The sequence below is a fragment of the Pseudorasbora parva genome, chromosome 7 (genome assembly GCF_024679245.1).
Source record: "Pseudorasbora parva isolate DD20220531a chromosome 7, ASM2467924v1, whole genome shotgun sequence".
Lineage (NCBI taxonomy): Eukaryota > Metazoa > Chordata > Actinopteri > Cypriniformes > Gobionidae > Pseudorasbora > Pseudorasbora parva.
This window is the reverse complement of record NC_090178.1, coordinates 21419135-21437516: the sequence shown is the minus strand read 5'-3', so window position 1 is coordinate 21437516 and position 18382 is coordinate 21419135. Positions and strand designations below refer to the sequence as shown.

Here is an 18382-nt window from a genome sequence, read left to right as displayed (position 1 = left end):
CAGCCCAAGTCCTTCATGGCGCAGGCGCACTGATTCTCCGTATGGTACAGTCTTGTGGTGTGTAATAAGCTGTTGTATATATAAGGTCACCATTTTATTATATTATCATAATTAACATGCAAAGCTAAAATAATATCCACATGGTATGCACCCCATTGCATTTTTGAGTGAAAAGTGAGATTGTTTACAGTTGGTACTGGAACACAGACTGTTTGGTGATCATAGGATAGGCGGTGAAGAGAATGACTTCATTAGATAAGATTAAAACTCCGACACGCTGCGCAGATGGAGAGCAGAAGCAGCCTGCGTCTTGCGCTCAGATGTGAACGGAGCACCTAAATATAGATTTGCTCCAATGAAACAGGTCAAGAAGAACGCACGATTGTAGGTTCCCTTAAAAACATCCGCACCATTTATTTTTCTAAAGGTTATACTTAACGCGCGCGCTTCGTACAAAAGTTACGCTTTGGACGTCTGACGAGGATAATTACCGTTCATTATTCGCAGCCGGTGTTAAAATTGCATAATTAAAAACACCCGCTTTAAATTTGACACAGATTGAAACAACTTTAATATTAATGCAAATGGTTATTCATTTTACTTCGATATACGCTATCATCTTAATTTTTATAAATAATATTTGACTGCTAAACAAAAAAAATAGGCTACATAGGCCTATACAAATTTATGTATTTTGATGTTATTAAAAAAAGATTATAAAATAAATATTGAACAGAGAGAGAGAGAGAGAGAGAGAGAGAGAGAGAGAGAGAGTTATATATTTGATGCTACATCAAAAAAGATTCAGTTAATTTTGACAAATATTGATAAGTAATTATTTTAATATTGTGTAAGTTTAATAATATCACTCTTAATAACGTTGTTTTTTTCCTGTCTCTTGTGTGCATATTCATATGATGTGTTTCCATAAATGGAGTTGGCCGGATGCTGTGTGATGTGGTGCAGGAGTCCGGTCTCGTGCGTAGCTCATTATAATGTTTCTTACGCAGAGAGCTCGCGCAGAGAAAGGCGCGCAGCTTGCATGAAGGCAGCGGCAGACGAATGGAGCGCGCACTCGATTTATGACAGCTGAGCACGGACTTACCTTACATTCTGTCTGCACATCTTTCATCAAAACATTTGGATTACATTTTGAGAAACTTCGCTGAAGCCATGCACCCTCGTTTATTCCGCGTGTTTTCTCGTGGGTTTTTGCTCACATTTTCAATTTTTTGCGAAGCTGCTGCTTTTAATCTGGATTTAGAAAAACCAACGGTTTACAATGGACCCGAGGGAAGTTATTTTGGATACTCACTCGACTTTTACCTCCCAACACAGGACAGAAACACGTAAGTGGGATAAAACTTTATTGTTTTGTTTATATATTGACAAGCTCCCAAAGACAAGCATCTTCCAGTAGAATATGTTGTATAACTTAGTTTGGTTACGCCTATAATGTTCGAGACATTTTCCCCAGTTTGTACGAAAGAAAAAAAAACACTTTCAGCACCACCAATATGGACCAATGAACTCATACGCCTGAAGTTGATAATGAAGTAGCCAACATTTAGATGAAGCGCTAAACTAAAGGCTACCTCACATTTGAATTACTTTCTGGTGTTCACATTGTCACTTGTAACTTTGATTGAGTATTAGGATGCGGTTGTACGTAGATTTATCCCTTTCTCTCTCCAGCATGTCGGTGCTGGTTGGGGCTCCTAAAGCGAACACCTCTCAGCCAGGGATTGTGGAGGGAGGAGCGGTTTACTACTGCCCGTGGCCGGCATCAGACCCAGACTCTTGCCGCCAGATCCCCTTTGATAAAGCAAGTAGGTATACCCTCATGATTTACAACCCTTCAACTGATGCAAAAGGATCAGCAGTTTCCATTGAAACAACTTGCCCCTTTGAGTTAAAACAATGTCTTCTTATGGCTTTTTATAATTCATTATCAACTTGTAAAATTAAAATAGTGCAAATAGTTTGAAAACGCGTATAATATAGTTTATCGTATTTATTAACAGATTTCCTGTATCAAGCAACATCTTTAGAGCGGGCTTCATAAATTCCTGTTACTCCAATAAAAAGATCAAAAACCACATCCAAGAACGAGTTCATTTCATCGCATATGGTTTGGTTTAAAATTTCAGGAGCGGAGTAATTACCAGAGAAAGGCGCGTAACTTTACCTCAGTGCGTAATCTGCCGTAATTTCGACGTTCATTACGCGCGTCTTTAAATCACCCTGAACATTTTATTTTTGCGTTTGAATTCATTCGTTCACTATTTCCCAGTCATTTTGCGTTATAATTCAGTGAGGGAAAAGGTGATGTCTGTGCAACAGTCAAACTTGAAGTGCCAGAAAGGGAAATATCACTTTATCGATTCTGTCATCTGTGATGGAGACTGCAGGGGTGTTTATGATGTTATTGGACTATTTTCCATTTGTTTTTTTATCATCCATGGCTTGGCGCCGGTAAATCCAGTCCTCGGCTTTGGACTCAGCATTGACTTGAGGCAGACTTGGATGCAGCACGGAATGTGAGCGCGGATGTTTCTTCCCAGTCGCGTGGTGTTATTCAAAGCATTCTGTAGAGGGAGCTTTTATCGCAGTATTTATGTTCTGTTGCTGGTTCTAACATGGGCTCTTATCAGAATAGATGACCTCCTAAATTAAAGAACCACGCGACCGGTGAGGTCCGATTCTTAAACAAGTGACTCATATGAGTCGGATCAGTATAGTGACTGAAGAACATGCATGGTGAACAATGAGGCCCGAGTCCCAAACTAATGAATCAAAGGAGCCGGTTCTTTTTAGTGAATTAAACACTTGCAATACAGAGTGTGAATTAATGACTTCTTTAAGTGTATCAAAAACAGCACGAATAGTGTTGCACGATACACCAATGAATTATGAACTAGTTCTAAAATAGTTAAAAAGCTTAATTCAAAGTTACTAAAATAACCTGGAGGAATCTTAATCCACTGTCTTCTATAGGCCCATTGATTAACTAAATACACTAAAATTAAATGTATGTTTTTACATAGCTTTGGAAAAACGGAAATGAAGCCTACTGCCTACTGAAATAGCTTTTTCAGATAATATTATTTATTCATTTATTACTACTTGATTATTATTTTGTCAACTAATTAGTTGTTTTATAATGTGGCGTTTGTAGGGAATTCCACAGGAAAGCACATAGATCATGCACTTTCCATTTAGGAAAAGGGCTTAAATCACACTAAGGGAAGTTTGAAAATGCAAAAATGCAGTATGTTTTTGTGATGGGTAAGTTTAGAGATAGGGTTAGTGCAAGGGGTTTGAATATACCGTTGGTACAGCATAAAATCATTATGCCTATGGATGTCCCCATAAAACATGAATACCTAAAGTGTGTGTGTGTTATAAGCATCAGCGAGGAATCTGCTTTGAAATGGATTGTCTGTTGAAGATGAAAGCAGTGGTGCTCTGGTTCAAGATGGCTGGTTTTAGAAGGAGCCTGATGGTGATGAGGTGAGAGAGGCAAAGAGATAGAGGGTTAAAAGAGCTGTAAACACAAGGGAAATAAGGAAAGAAATCAGGACCTGTCAAGGGAGGGCAAAAGCGCTGTCTGTTCTTTGTAAATGTCTGAGAAAACGCGTCATGCATTTCCAGCATCTTCTACTCCTTCAAGAACATCTACACAGAACACACACGTTTCCAGATTCATTAGTCACGTTGTTTTCAACACTCTTGACCTTTGATCCTGTGCACTCTTCCCACTGTGGCCCTTAGAGCTCTCCATGGGGGACATGGCACGTGTTTGTGCGACTGATGTTTCTGATGACAGTCTGTGTGTGTGTAACTAATGCAGTCCTGACTGAGAAGAGTAAATTCATTAGATACACCGGACAGGGTCATGTACCAGTGGGCCTTGTTTTCCAAGTTTTCACACAATTCCCACACACGCACAGACACAACTTCATAGTTAAATGTCCAGGTGTACTGGAGGTCTTACAGCAAGAATGTTTGACATATTTGAGGTAAATTTGTAGTATTACATTTTCAATCCCAGAGACGATTGAATGTCCAAGTTCACTGTCTGATTAGCTGCACAGGTCACTTTCATTTACAAAGATCACAGCTTTTAATATTGTAGGCGCTTTCATTCATGATTCCTCAACAGGAGGGAGCATTTATATCAAATATATATCAATGCATTAAATGAAATGAAACAAAAATGACAAGCATGTGTTTTGGACCCAAAAATGAAACAGATGTTTTAAAGCACCAAATGATGCCCTGCTGTGTTTTATATTGTTAGTCTGGCCTTGCATTTTAGTGCAGTGTGTCACATCAGAATATGTGTTCATTTAAAAATGATGTCCTGATTTTTCATACTTTTGATTTTTAAAAGTACTACTATGTTAATGAATTGGAAGTAGTACATTTAAAGGGTTAGTTTACACAAAAAGGAAAATTCTGTCAGACACCCATAAGACCTCCCTCCGTTCATCTTCAGAACACAAATGAAGATATTTTTGTTGTAATCCGATGGCTCAGTAAGCCTTTCATTGACACCAATGTCATTTCCTCTCTCAAGACCCATAAAAGGCACTAAAGACGTCGCTACAAAGTCCATCTCACTACAGTGATTCTACAATCATTTTATGAAGCGACAAAAAAACATTTTTGTGCGCAAAAAAGCTAAATAACGACTTATATAGTGATATGCCGATTTTGAAACAAAGATTCTAACTGTTATGAATCAGCGTATTGATTCATGATTTGGATTGCATATCAAACTGCTGAAATCACGTGACATTGGCGATCCGACTCCTGAATCTATATGCTGACTCATAACGCTGATTCGAATCTTTGTTTTGAAATTGGCCATCATTATATATGTCGTTATTCCGTGTGTTTTTTTTGCGCACAAAAACTATTCTCGTCGCTTCATAAAATTATTTTAGAGCCACTGTAGTGAGTTTTCATTTTTGGGTGAACTAACCCTATAGAACTTAACGGTTTATGGCATGGATTGTTTTATAATTTTATAATATTTCTTGAGGTGTACTTATATTGTTAGTATGGTTTTTACATCAAAAAATGTCATAATTTAGAAACTAAAGGCATATTTTCTATACTGATTTTACCCCTCTTAGGCGTGTCTGCTGTGAGTCTTCAGTGAAAACACCAACTGTTGTGACTGACATCTTTGCATTTGAAATGAGATTATGTGCGGAGGGGGCGTGGTTCAGAGAGACATAGAGAGACGGAGCTGGGGAAGGATTGTTGAGGAAGTGTTATTGTACCGAGTTTTTGAGAGCACGAGTTTATTTTGTTTGTATCTGAGAGCTCTGAATAAACACGAGTGAATTTCGCAACGTTATTTTTCTCACAAAAACAACAAACACGACATCGACATGAATACAGAAAGCGTTTCTGTTGAGAATAATAAGCAGTGTCATTCAAACGACAGTTTGGGCAAGTGTGCAATGCAGATAAACGTGTGATTGACCGATCCGAACATTATAAAGAGTGTTCTTTGAATGCTCTCTGTAGTTTAATCATTTAAATAACAGATTTGTTTCATGCTGCTAACAGAAATGAGTGAAGTTGATGGTTTTAGTCACTGGCTTGATTTCCTGATGCATCAAGACGGCCAGCAGCGAGGCTAACAGTTTTAAACGATTTAGAAAAAAAGTCTGAGTGAACTTGAATGATTACCTACACATCAGAACTCACTGATCCCAGATCAGGCATTAATGAACACTGTTACTCACAGTTTGTGGTGGTGCTGTTGAATCCGTTCCGTAAGGTAAAGCCTGTGCTGACATTGCAACTAATAAACTGAATCCATTCTCTACTATTTCTCTGGGCGGGCAAAGCAGAGGAAGGGGCGAAAACCTTTCCTGGTATGACGTCATAACAGGAGAATTCATGATCAGCTCGTCTGAGCTCTCATTTTCTCAAAAGCAGAGAAAGACAGCCAGAACTCGTTTTACACCGATCAAAATTTCTAGCTACTTGGGGACAACATTCAGGCTAGGGGAACTCATATTAATGTTGAAAAAAATAAAAAAATAAAAAAATTCATGCCATGGGACCTTTAAAAATTTTTTACAGTGTATTTTGTTAATTCAATCTGTTGATCTCCATCATCAGCAACAACAACGTCCTACAATCAATCATGATGATATCGCACTTATACTGTAGGTGTGCGAAACATTATCAACACACAAAAATGTTAGCTTTCACATAATAAAGAAAAATGTTTTTGCAAAGAACATTTTAGTGTTGTTTTCCTGTGCAAAAGTCCTGGCTTTCATGTTAAAGTGTTGATTTGTAGTTTGCTAGAGTATTGCTATTTGATTTCTAAGGTGTTCTGGGACTTTGCTATGGGGTTGCTAGGGTTTTTAAGGAGGTTCCCAGGGTATGTTTCCTATGTGGTTATTATAGTGCTGTTGATTTGTTGCTATGGCATGCTGTTCTGTTGCTGTTGGGTATTTTTGCTTGTTGCTTGGGTGTTTTTGTGCAGTCTGGCTATTCAAAGTAAAAAAAACGGTACACTCAAGTCTCAGATATGGCTCGGGTCCCTTTTTCAAAGTAAGACTACAGAATTGCATCTCCAGGTGAATATCGTAAATTAATTCTTGAGAAAAGGAGTAGCAGACCTGGCTGCATTGTTTAAGATACACATTCATGGAACAAGCTACATCCCAAACTTGAATACTTTAAGACTGGTCAGATCAGCAAAATTTCACAGAAAGGCAAAATGGTTCATTGCAGCACAGCTTATGCAGGAGTCACTTTCAAACAAACCATTTTTCTGTTGTCAGGCCAGTTAATTCACTTGTCCAAATTCCTAATCACGTTAATTCCTATTCAAATTACTCCATTTAAGTCACTAAATAACTCTAAATTTGTCTGCACCTTGTCAATAACAGTTTCCACAGTATTAATGGTCATGCTCACTTTAGTAAGCACCCTTAAAGAAAGAGATATAGAGAGAAAATCACTTAAAAAGAAAAAGGCTCATAGTAAAGGCTTGAGAGATGGTGAGAAGAAAGCAGAGAAGTATTAAAGTTGATGTGTTTTTATGAGGTGAAGACTGTACCTTATGGAGCTCTAAACAGGCCCAGCTGTAGTGGGATCTTTTCTGGATCACACAGATCCACGGAATCATGTGCATGTGTGTACACACTCTGAGAGTAAAACGACCCCCTGTAGATTTGCCTTTACATAAACAAAAACACTCATTTGAAACCAGGCTAATTTGCTGTTTCATGGCTCATATTTTTCGAAAGTGAGTATAATGGCACAAGTGCTCGCAATGTCTTACTTGCTGATGTTTTCTGTTTATCATATAATATATAATGAAGTCTCTCTCTCTCTGTTTTTTGTTGACTTTCATTCTTCCTCTTTTTTGCCCAGATAACAGGATGATCAAAGTGAACGGGACACGGGAGCCTCTTGAATTTAAATCCCATCAGTGGTTTGGAGCCACTGTCAGGACCCACAAAGGCAAAGTGGTGGTAAGCGATGCTTAGGAACATAATCCATTTAAAGACCATTTGCAGTCATCCCCATGCTGGACGTAGGCTCCCATGCGTTCATGGATGTGGTTGGAATCAATGGGTTTAATGTTTTTTAATAGCACTGCATTAGTGTTTCATTCATGAATGCATGGGGGCCACAGTCACAGTTTAATTCATGAATAAAGTTCATGAAAATGTTTTGATAGGCAATGTTTCTCTGTCTCGTTACTGAGGGGGTTTTGGAAAATGTTGATTTGAGGTTGACCATGCGAGGTGGAGAACTGCTGATGTTCGAAAGAAATAGGCCAGAGTTTTTACATGAGGGAAGGCACGGTGCCCAAGTGTGACCGTTGTTCACCAAGCGACCAAACACTGAAACATTTTGCTTTTATTCAGAAAATTACACAAGACGAATGTATTTTCCCATCTCCATCTCCAGTCCTAAGAAGCATCTTTATGCTTAATCTACGTCAGTGCTGTCATTTAGAGTTAATATGGTGCTTGTGTGTGTCTGTAGGCCTGCGCTCCCCTCTATCACTGGAGGACGGTGAAGGTCAGCAGTGAGATGGATCCAGTGGGAACCTGTTATGTGGCTGTGCAGAACTTCAGTGCCTATGCTGAGTATTCACCCTGTAGGACCAGTGAGTATTTTTCTCACAAAAAACACATGTGCAGTTTAGATTAGTTTGTTTAGAACATAGACTGTAAAAAAGATGGACGACGCCCCTTTATGGAGCTAGAAATATGACAAAATTATCTGAATTTGAATTGTATAAATTCAAGGTTTCCGATGGAGAAGAAATTCAGAACATCAAATTCAATATTCTACAACTCAAACTGCAGAAATTCAGATCGTACAGAAAGTAGGCCAGAGGTCATCATCAGGGAAGAGTAAAGGATGTCAGAAAAGTTGAACGGAGCACCATCTGATCATTTCATTTCCTATTTGCAATGGAATAAAGAGAAGATCAAACAGCCCTTTTATACTTTTTTGTTTAGTTTAGATTAATGCACGGATAATAAGATTTCGGCCAGATTTCTCATTTTTCGTGCGAGGTTTACAAATCGCTGATTAGTGAAGAAAATCTCAGCATTTGACGTCATCTGTCGTTCTCCAGGGCTGAATCCAAAAAAAGATTGTACTCCGCACAGGCCAGGTGCTGATTAACATTTCATACTTCTGATATCATTTTATTTATTTTTTTCTTTCTATGAAATGCGTTACGCCTGCACAGAAGAAAGTCCGATCTGACCTGCCCTGTACAGTTTAAGACGCGGGAGCCTACTACTGCTATAAGACTATTATTTTGTTGAACAGACCTGGGCTGAATCCGAAATAAAAAGTATAAAAGGGTCGTTTGATCTTCTCTCTATTCCATCCTTCTCTTTATATAGGAAATGAAATGATCAGATGGTGATCCGTTCGACTTTTCTGACGTCTTTTACTCTTCCCTGACCTCTGGCCTACATTCTGTAAGATCTGAATTTCTGCGGTTTGAATTTTAGAATATTGAATTTGATGTCCTGAATTTCTTCTTCATCTGAAACCTTAAATCTGTATTTTCAAAAACAGAATATTTCCAGTCTGTTAATTCAGAACAAAATATCTGCTGTTTGAAAATACATGTCTATAGAATTTTGACATAAAATTTCTTTTATTTTGTTCATGTGTTCATGTGTTCACATTATTCATGTGTTCAATTTCAAATGTTCTATATTCAACATTTAAAAATTCAAATTCAGAACTTTGTAAAATGCAACATATTACATTTTGTTAGATTACACTTGTAAATGATTCAGATTTATACAATCCAAATTCAGATCATTTTGTCATATTTCTAGCTCAATACCCCTTCACTATCTTGAAGGTGAGGTGAAGTGAAGGTGAACTATCAAAAGTGAAGCCGCCAATGTCCAAATATGGCACGGATTTGGGACCTGTGTCTGCACAGTATTGACCTCGGGAGCTGAGTTAGCGCAGTAGAGAGCAGAAAGTAGAGCCGTGATATCTAAACCCCACCCACACTCCTGCAGTATATGTTAGTATGGTTTACTGCAGAACAACTCATTATGTTGGTATGAAATAAACAGTAGAAATGTAGAAATTAAAGCTAAAACAATCTCCTCCCAAAAATCCTGAAAAACTTTGCTCAGATGTCTCGTATGCTATTAAAATACATAGAGGGGGTGGGGTTTATGACCTATACTGGGACCAACCACCTGGGGGCAATTGAGACACTTTGGCTTCACTTTTCAGGACGTGTACGGCATGTGATTTAGAACAGAAACAAACTCCTCGTGGTAGAAGAACGCTGTTGTGTTTACAACTTACCAGGATCACCTAAATGCTGGATTTTCAAAATGATGTGAAAAGTTTGCGGCTCCATTGTTGCAGTAAACTAGAACAACTTTCATGAATGAATATTTTATAGATGCGCGCTGGTCTGTTATTGCAGGGACATCGACTTTACATTTTCACGCCCTCTAAACATGACACAGAACAAAACATACTGTAAATGGTTGCATTACATGTCAGTCAAACGTCCTCTTGGGCGGTCCTTGACCAATGAAAGCTGCAATGGAGTCCAGACCTTCTGCCGTCAGTCTGAAGGTCTGGATACGGGAGACTGCGTGTACAGTAACGAGCCGATTACTTTTCTGGCTAACTAATAAAAATAGTTGTGCCAGCCATCTCAGACTGCCCATTTGAGCCAGTTGGCATGGCAATCATGTAAACAGAGATAGGGGAAACTCACATGTTTGTTTTGGTGTCATTTCCTGCTTATTTCCTGTACTTTGAAGTCTCATTCACAGTTAAGGGTAGTTGATCAATTTATGTTTTTGCCATCATATCAGATACACTAATTTTCTTAAATTTACAGACACACCCACACACACTGTATTAACAGTTAGTGTAGTTTGAAGTGGTGTATTAATAATGATAACTGTGCCTCATCTGTTCAGAGTGAAAATTATTATATGACATAATAACTGTGAATTGCTTTCCTGACTCTTTGTCAAATAGTTTCAAGTGCCAGCCGTCTCTCTGGCAGGTCAGCCAGGAGTTCTCGCCAAGGCGCAGGGCAGGGATGCTCTCTGTTGATATTATCCAACTTGTGTTCGCTATGGAATAGACACATTCATGCATGCCATTACACACACATTTGTGTTGAATAAGTGAAATACTAGGTTAAGTCTGGCAGAGTAGTAAAAGAAGAGAAACAGAGATGGAATGAGAGAGGGTTTTTTTTAATTCCAGAGAACATGCTGTGTTGCAGTCTTTGGGATTTGGAAGTGATGTTATGCCTCATTAACTCACCCCCACCTACTGTATAACATATTATATCAACACACACAGGACATAACTCACTGCACATAATATTTCAGCATGTTTAATATTCTTATCCTCCAATCAGATTTTAGGATTAGATTTTGATCTGGGTTTACATCATTCTTACAGATCAATAATTTTCCTCTGATTTTAAATAGAGTTTGGTTATGGTTCGAGACATATTAATCATAGACAATAGTTGCCACTTAGCCTGGATGCCAGCCGAACTTAGCCCCGCCCACAACATTTTTAGGTCGGGCAGTTCGGTCTGGCCTCACTCCATAGAGGAGTAATTATCCCCGAACAGAAACTGTTCGGACCAATGAAATCATTAGGGCGGGCTTTAGACGATGAAGGAAAGATGATAAACAGTAACGTAATCATGCACGTCATCAAAGGGGCTTGGATTATATTTGTTCAAATCTTAAACGCTTGTTTGTATATGTATATGCATTCACCTTCACAATTTCTCTCAAAAATTATGATTATGTTGGGTAAGTACAATGTGTATCATTAAATTCTTTTATTTTTTTACAACACCGGCAAAGATCGTTTACTTTAGCGTGCGTGCAGACAGAGTTGCCAAGTTTTTACAACAAAACGCGCCAACTACTAGCCCAAAACAATAGCTTCTCAGGGGGTTATCCGGAAAAAAAATGGTGTTTGGGGAGTAAAATGTGTTATTTTGACAAGGTTGCCTGCTAAAATTCGCACTCATGGGTCTATATATCACATAATAGTCGCTTCAACCCGCGAACATAGAAAACAACCCGCGAGAAAAAAACGCAAACTTGGCAACACAGTGCAGTTGAGCTCTGTTGACGTGGCTTCGTTGCTCTGATTGGTTGTAGGTCTATCCAATTATTGTCTTTCCTGGTTCGGTTGAAACACGCCCCATAATAACAGCCCAATGGAGCGGTTTCAGACTCATATTCTGACTAGAATTGAGTATGACCACGCCAGGCTAGTTGCCACTTAATTTTCTAAAGAAATTATGATCATTTGTAAGATTTGCACAGATGTGTGAATAGTGATATATTGAAATGCCCTTGGCTTAGCTCATGACATGAATTCTATTATGCTTAATTACTGAATATATTGATAATGATCACATGGAAATGTAGACCTCATATTTACATTAATCTCATTCAAGAATAATCAAGTTTGAACTTGTGACCATTACATTTCAGTGCATCCCTTCATCCATTTACATAAATATGTTACAAATTTGTCTTCAAAGTGCTGAAACTTTATGTACTCTGGCATATCTTAAGGACTTGTATTACTGAGGTTGCTCTGATCTTTGTAGATAACCCGGACCCCGAGGGCCAGGGCTTCTGCCAGGCGGGCTTTAGTGTTGATTTCACTAAGGTAACAAATCTTCCTCCCTAACTGTGTTCGTGTATTTCATCTTTATGGTTACTTCCTATGTGACATGTAATTATTTTTTGTTTAAAATCTTAAAACATTCACTTCCTTTTTAAAATGAAAAAATTACTTTAACCCCACTTTGTATCCATTTGACTCTTCATCCAATCAGGAAGAGGGCTGATTCCTTTATGTTCATGCCTTATTTCTTTAATCTCTTTTACTCAATCTTGAGCGTAACATTTTAGCACCCATCTCTGTAAGTCTTTTTCTGCTCAAAATACACAAGCAAACACAGAAATGAACACAAACACATTTTTGAGGTCTGTGTCCTCATTTCTACCTTCTCTCTTAGTTCCTCACTCATTTTTTTCTCCTTCTTACAGGAAGGGACTCTAGTTGTGGGAGGACCAGGGAGTTTCTACTGGCAAGGTAACACACTTCTCCTCATTATTTTGTCTTTTCCATCATTCCATCCTTTTACGGAGCGTTTCTGAGTGAGATTGGCAAACACAAGTCTCTCATATCCCAGACTCACAGTCCCACAGGAGCCTAAGAATCTCAGCTCCGTCCAACGAACTGACCAGGCTGACCCTTCCTCCACCTCCAGAGCAGAATAACAGACACTCAGACAGATGACACGTCACCTCCCATGAGCCCCGTTAGCAAAATAATCAGGGATTATCTCAGTGTGTTAGCGCTACCATTGCTGAGTCTGTTCAGCCAATCAGAGCTCAGCGTTTACTCCTCAGTGAAGTGTTCTGTCACAGTTCTCTCATCACAGATGGGTCAGCGGTGTCAGTGAGCTGCTCCCTTTCGTCGGTGGCTTAAGTGTTAGCTCACAGTTAGAGCTATAATCATTGCTTTGAAACGCCAGTGTCTGCAGGGAAATGAACGCCTGTGCTTCCTCACTTTTATACATTCTTCTTAATTAACAATGACGTACATTTGAAGAGAATGCATGCAGAGATCTGTACACCAGAATTTGTTTAGCAATGTTTAATGTATTGCTTATAAATAAAGCAAAAGAAGACATTGCATTTTCACCTCAAAGTCTTGAAAAAAATGTGTGGAATGGATGTTTGGCCAGGACTAAATGAGGCACAGCTAAATATTTTGTGGCCGGATGTATATGTGATTGTTTGTGTCTGAATTTGGATCACAATGCTAGATGTTGATTGTTGTGTAATTGCAGTCATATGTTAAGACATGAAAAGATACTGTATGGGCTCAATCCTTAGACCCCTCACTGAAGTAATGGAAGTCAGTTACAGTCCTTAAAGGTCCCGTTATTCGCGATACCATCTTTCAAACTTTAGTTAGTGTGTAATGTTGCTGTTAGAGCATAAATAATACCTGTAAAATTATAAAGCTCAAAGTTTAATGCCAAGTGAGATATTTTATTTAACAGAAGTTCCCTTTCAAAGCCTACAGTGAACGTCCGGTTTGGACTACAGCAGGAAGTGCAGGGATGTAATGACGTCACTAGAATCGTTTGTTGACTAACCCTCCGCCCACAAGAACACGCAAAAAAGGGGGCGTGGTCTTGTTGCTCTCCCACGTGGAGAAGAGCGCGCATTCAGCGCTTGCATCTCCCCGTTATGGTAAGAGGCGGGACCTTTCCGGGCAAAGTGCACTAAGCTGCTGTCCAATCACAACACGGGAAGCGCTGGCCCAATCAGAACTCGTTACATGTTTCTGTAGGAGGGACTTCATAGAACAAGGAAATCATCAGGCCGTTTTTAGGACGGAGAAAACAGCGCTCTACAGATAAGTAAATTGTGTCAAAAACACTGTGTTTTTTACACGCAAAACATGAACTCATGTTATATTGCACACTGTAAACTTAATCAAAGCTTCGAAAAAACGCGAAGAATGGGACCTTTAATAAATACTAATAATACTGGGTTCTACATCATGTCTCAGATGTGTTATTGGTTTTTGATTGTAGCCTAATGGAGAGACCAATGACTGGCGATGAGGCAAAAATCTAATATCGGATACAGGGCCTCTCTCTCTCTCTCTCTCTCTCTCTCTCTCTCTCTCTCTCTCTCTCTCTCTCTCTCTCTCTCTCTCTCTCTCTCTCTCTCTCTCTCTCTCTCTCTCATATACTTCATGCTGTGGACAAATACTAATGCATTAGAAGTTATGACCTGCCACTCGCTTTCTCTCCTCTCCTCTTTTCCCACGCTTAGTCCATTTTAACCTTTGCCTTTTATCATTTTTCATTTTTTTGAGGAAAGACAAGAAATTGTGCAGAGAAAAAGTACTACATTATGTCATTTGTCCACAAAACAAACGCAAGTTAATAGAGACTCAGACACGCAGCTAAACACACACATTAAGAGAGATTAATGGCTAGGGTTCATGTCAGGCTGTGGCCTGGTAGTAAATGAGAGTAATGTGTGTATTGAACTTGAACAACAAAAACAGAGAAAATATCTCTCGCTCTCTTTTTCTTTATTGACTATGCCAAATCTTAATATGTGAGGTGAACTTGTTTTCCGAATGTTATTTTCCTCAGATCTCGTGTGATATGCAAGTCATTGCAGAATGACCAATCTGAATGTTGTTAAAGCATTACAGAGAGGTTTTGAGTTGACACAGTTTGGAAGTGAAGGCATGTCCCACTTTGTTTTGTAAATTTTTGTCTTTTTGCCATCCTTGGACCAAAATATCAATTATTGGGTCATTATACAATATCACTAGTATTTCCACTGGAAAAACTTATCATACCTATATTATACCTATTGTGCTATAACACAAATGTTGTATTTTTTTATATAGCTCACTCTTGGACATGGGAATTACCTTTAGTCTATAATTTTCTTTCATTAAAATTTATTTTAAGAAATATTGCAGTAACGTTATTGACATTAAAGGACAAAATGCTTTTATGTGATTATTTTTATAATACATTTTTAGTAAGTCTAAGAATATATTTTACCAAATATATATTTATTACTTGTATTATTTTAGTGTGCATGGTTTTCTGTAGGAATTGTGTGTATGTGAAAACTAACAGAATTGTGAATTTGTGTGTTTAGGTCAAGTGATCACGGCAGGAGTTGCCGAAATATTGAACGGCTATTCCCTGAAAAATATCCTGCGCAAAGTTCAGGGAGAGAAGCAGACTGTGGCTGCGTCAGACACATATGATGACAGTTACCTAGGTAAGAGACGTGTCTGTGTGTTTGCCTTTTAAAGGTAAAGATGCTTTATGGGACACCAGCGATTTGCTTGAGGCCCTGTTTATGGGTCAGGGGAACCAGCCCTCAGTCAATTTAATAAACACACATGCACATGAGCACACACACGCTTTTTTTGTGGATGTTAAGGTAACCTTGACCCTCTGTCCCATAGCTCAGTTTGGTGCTGAGTTTGTGCCTACTGATAACATTTCCATCTGGAACTGCAGACCTTAACACACACACACATACATTTTTTTGTTTGTGAAATGTGGGGCCATTCCGTAGGCTAAACGTTTTTTATACTGTACAAACCATAGTTTCGATCCCCCTACACTGTCCCTACCCTAAACCAACCCATCACAGGAAACATTCTGCATTTTTACTTTCTCAAAAAAACTCATTCTGTATGATTTATAAGCATTTTGAAAAGTGGGGACATGGGGAATGTCCTCATATTTCACACTCTCCGGGGAATGTCCTCATATTTCACACTCTCCTTTTAATACCTATGTCATACCCATGTTATTATACACATTTGTGTCCTGATATTTCACAAAACAAGCACACAGATATTACTTAAATACACACTTTAAAATCATATGAGCATTATCCCTAATGTACTATAAGTAATCATCATCACAGTTGGACTGTCATGATAATGCAATCTTACATTCTCTCTCTCTCTCTCTCTCTCTCTCTCTCTCTCTCTCTCTCTCTCTCTCTCTCTCTCTCTCTCTCTCTCTCTCTTTCTGTCTCTCTCTCTCTCTCTGTGACTTTTAGGGTACTCTGTAGCGGTCGGAGAGTTCACAGGTGATTCAGAACAAGGTGAGAACTTCTAAAGCAGGCCTATTATGCTTACACTTTCTTAAGGATGTAATGTTGCTTTTTGAGCATGTAAAAGTCTGCAAAGTTACAAAGTCCAAAGGGAGTTATTGTCTATATCAGTCACTGCTTCGGAACTCTCTGAAACGTTTTCTTCTGGGAATGTGCAATTAGAATTTTCGAAGCGTGCTCGAAACAGTTAACCAATCACAATACGCTAGTTCTGCTGACCAATCAGAGCACATTGCGATTTAAAGAGCAACTAAGAGAGGGAAGATTCTGCTCAAAAAAAAATCTGTCATCATTTACTCACCTTCACGATATTTTGAAACATATCCTGCTTTTATGTTTTTCTTGTTTTGTTTTTTTCATATAATGAAAGTCAGTTAGCTCCAGTTTTGTTTTGGAATCCATTGACTTTCATTGTGTAGACAAACTTTCTTCAAAACATGTTCTTACACATTTCGTAATGGTTTGTCACATGTCGTAATGCTTGGGTTGAGAAGCAGACCTCTATCTTAGACACATAAACAAACTTATGAATTTTTTGTATATTTTGTGTATGAATACAAGTGTATGAGAGAGACCGAGCTCTGTCTCTGTGTGTGGTTGCTGTGTGGATTTGTTGCTTGCTGAGCTTTGATCGGACCCCTCAACCTCAGACCATAATTACAGAGCCCTCACAGGATTCTGTCCCTGACATGCCACCCAGTGACAAACTGCCTGTCTGCAGTCTGTCATCCCTCTCCAACACACACATGTGCACCCACAAGCAATCATTAGCCTAGCTATCCATCAGACAGTACCATTCTGTAAAACCCTGCATCTTATTTACTAACCGCCCACAATCCAGCTTAAGCAGACTCTAAAATATCTGGTATAAAATCATCTTATATAAATTATTATGACATATCATATTATAGATTGACCTTATTGACAAAAGTATACTTTTTTTAAAGAGATGTGTACATTTTCAAAACAAAAAAACAAACAAAACAAAAATCCTGTTAAAATAACAGTAGAAAAAACTGGCAGCTGTGCTTGTACTGTGAAAATACTTAACTTCCAACATCTGCTTTTTAACCTAAAATGCACTGATAACCTCCATAATAATACAGGTGGAACAATAGAAAGCCACATGATAAATCAGAGTTTCAACAAAATTCAGCACCTTTTTTGGAAGTATACATGCGGTTACTTGATTTGCACAATTCTGGCGCTAAAACAATGCAGACACAATGCTGCATAAATAAACAACGCTATCTGTAGGTTCAGTTCATTCTTCCCAGAATTCCCTCTCTGTCTTTCTCATACATATGTTCTATCTGGTTTGGATTTGTGGTGAATCCAGAGAGGAGAGACATGCTGATCTCTTTTTGTCAGAGTTTCATAAATGGGGTCTTGCTGTGGCGCACTTTGCGGTCAAAGGCGGCGGGGAAATTCGAGGTTATGGGGGGAAGGGTTGAGGACGAGCGGGGTGTGATGGGTCCCTGGGAGTCTGGAAGATTTCGAGTTTGAAACGAGGCGAACTTCTGAATGGTTCCTCTCCAATCTCGGTGGGTGGGACAGATCTGACAGACAGCCACAAACCCTCCCACCACATCACTATCTCCAAGATCATCCATCAGGCCTCAGACAGCCACTGTCTCCTTCGCTGTGCCATTCTCCTTCCTGTCTCTCTCTTCTAAATATTTATAATAAATGAGTGACTGACATGGTGTTGACAGAAAAGAGATTTACAACACTTACAAGTCTCACCTCACTGTTTACCCCGAGACGCCCTAGATAAGAGAGAGAGAGTGTGTGTGTGCGTGTGCGTGTGCGTGTGTGTGTGTGTGTGTGTGTGTGTGTGTGTGTGAAACATTCACTCATACACACTCTTCTTAAGACAGGAAAAGTGAATGTTTTATTATTGCTCCCTACTGAAGGACATCATTTGTTTCTTCAAACTCTGCTAGTTTAGACCATATAAACCCGCTGGCACATATGTAAATATCTCGGGTATGTATATATACTTATAATGTATGATTTTCTTATGTTCTCTATGCAGAACTGGTAGCAGGGGTTCCTCGAGGAGCACACAACTTTGGTTATGTAAGTATACAGTTCTAAACATACTTTGTTTCCTGTGTTTCTGTCATGGTACGATC

At 38.8% G+C, this 18382-nt stretch overlaps 1 protein-coding gene across 1 annotated transcript in view; it reads left to right on the top strand.

Moving 5' to 3' along the window:
• Positions 1-1028: 1028 nt before the first annotated feature.
• Positions 1029-18382, top strand: part of itga8 (integrin, alpha 8) — a 47839-nt gene continuing 30485 nt past the window's right edge. The window contains exons 1-9 of the mRNA XM_067449455.1: positions 1029-1349; positions 1696-1829; positions 7417-7517; positions 8038-8161; positions 12161-12222; positions 12606-12651; positions 15267-15392; positions 16191-16235; positions 18283-18326. Of these exons, the coding sequence (XP_067305556.1) occupies positions 1174-1349; positions 1696-1829; positions 7417-7517; positions 8038-8161; positions 12161-12222; positions 12606-12651; positions 15267-15392; positions 16191-16235; positions 18283-18326 (858 nt within the window). The 5' untranslated portion in view covers positions 1029-1173. The remainder of the gene's footprint in view (positions 1350-1695; positions 1830-7416; positions 7518-8037; positions 8162-12160; positions 12223-12605; positions 12652-15266; positions 15393-16190; positions 16236-18282; positions 18327-18382) is intronic.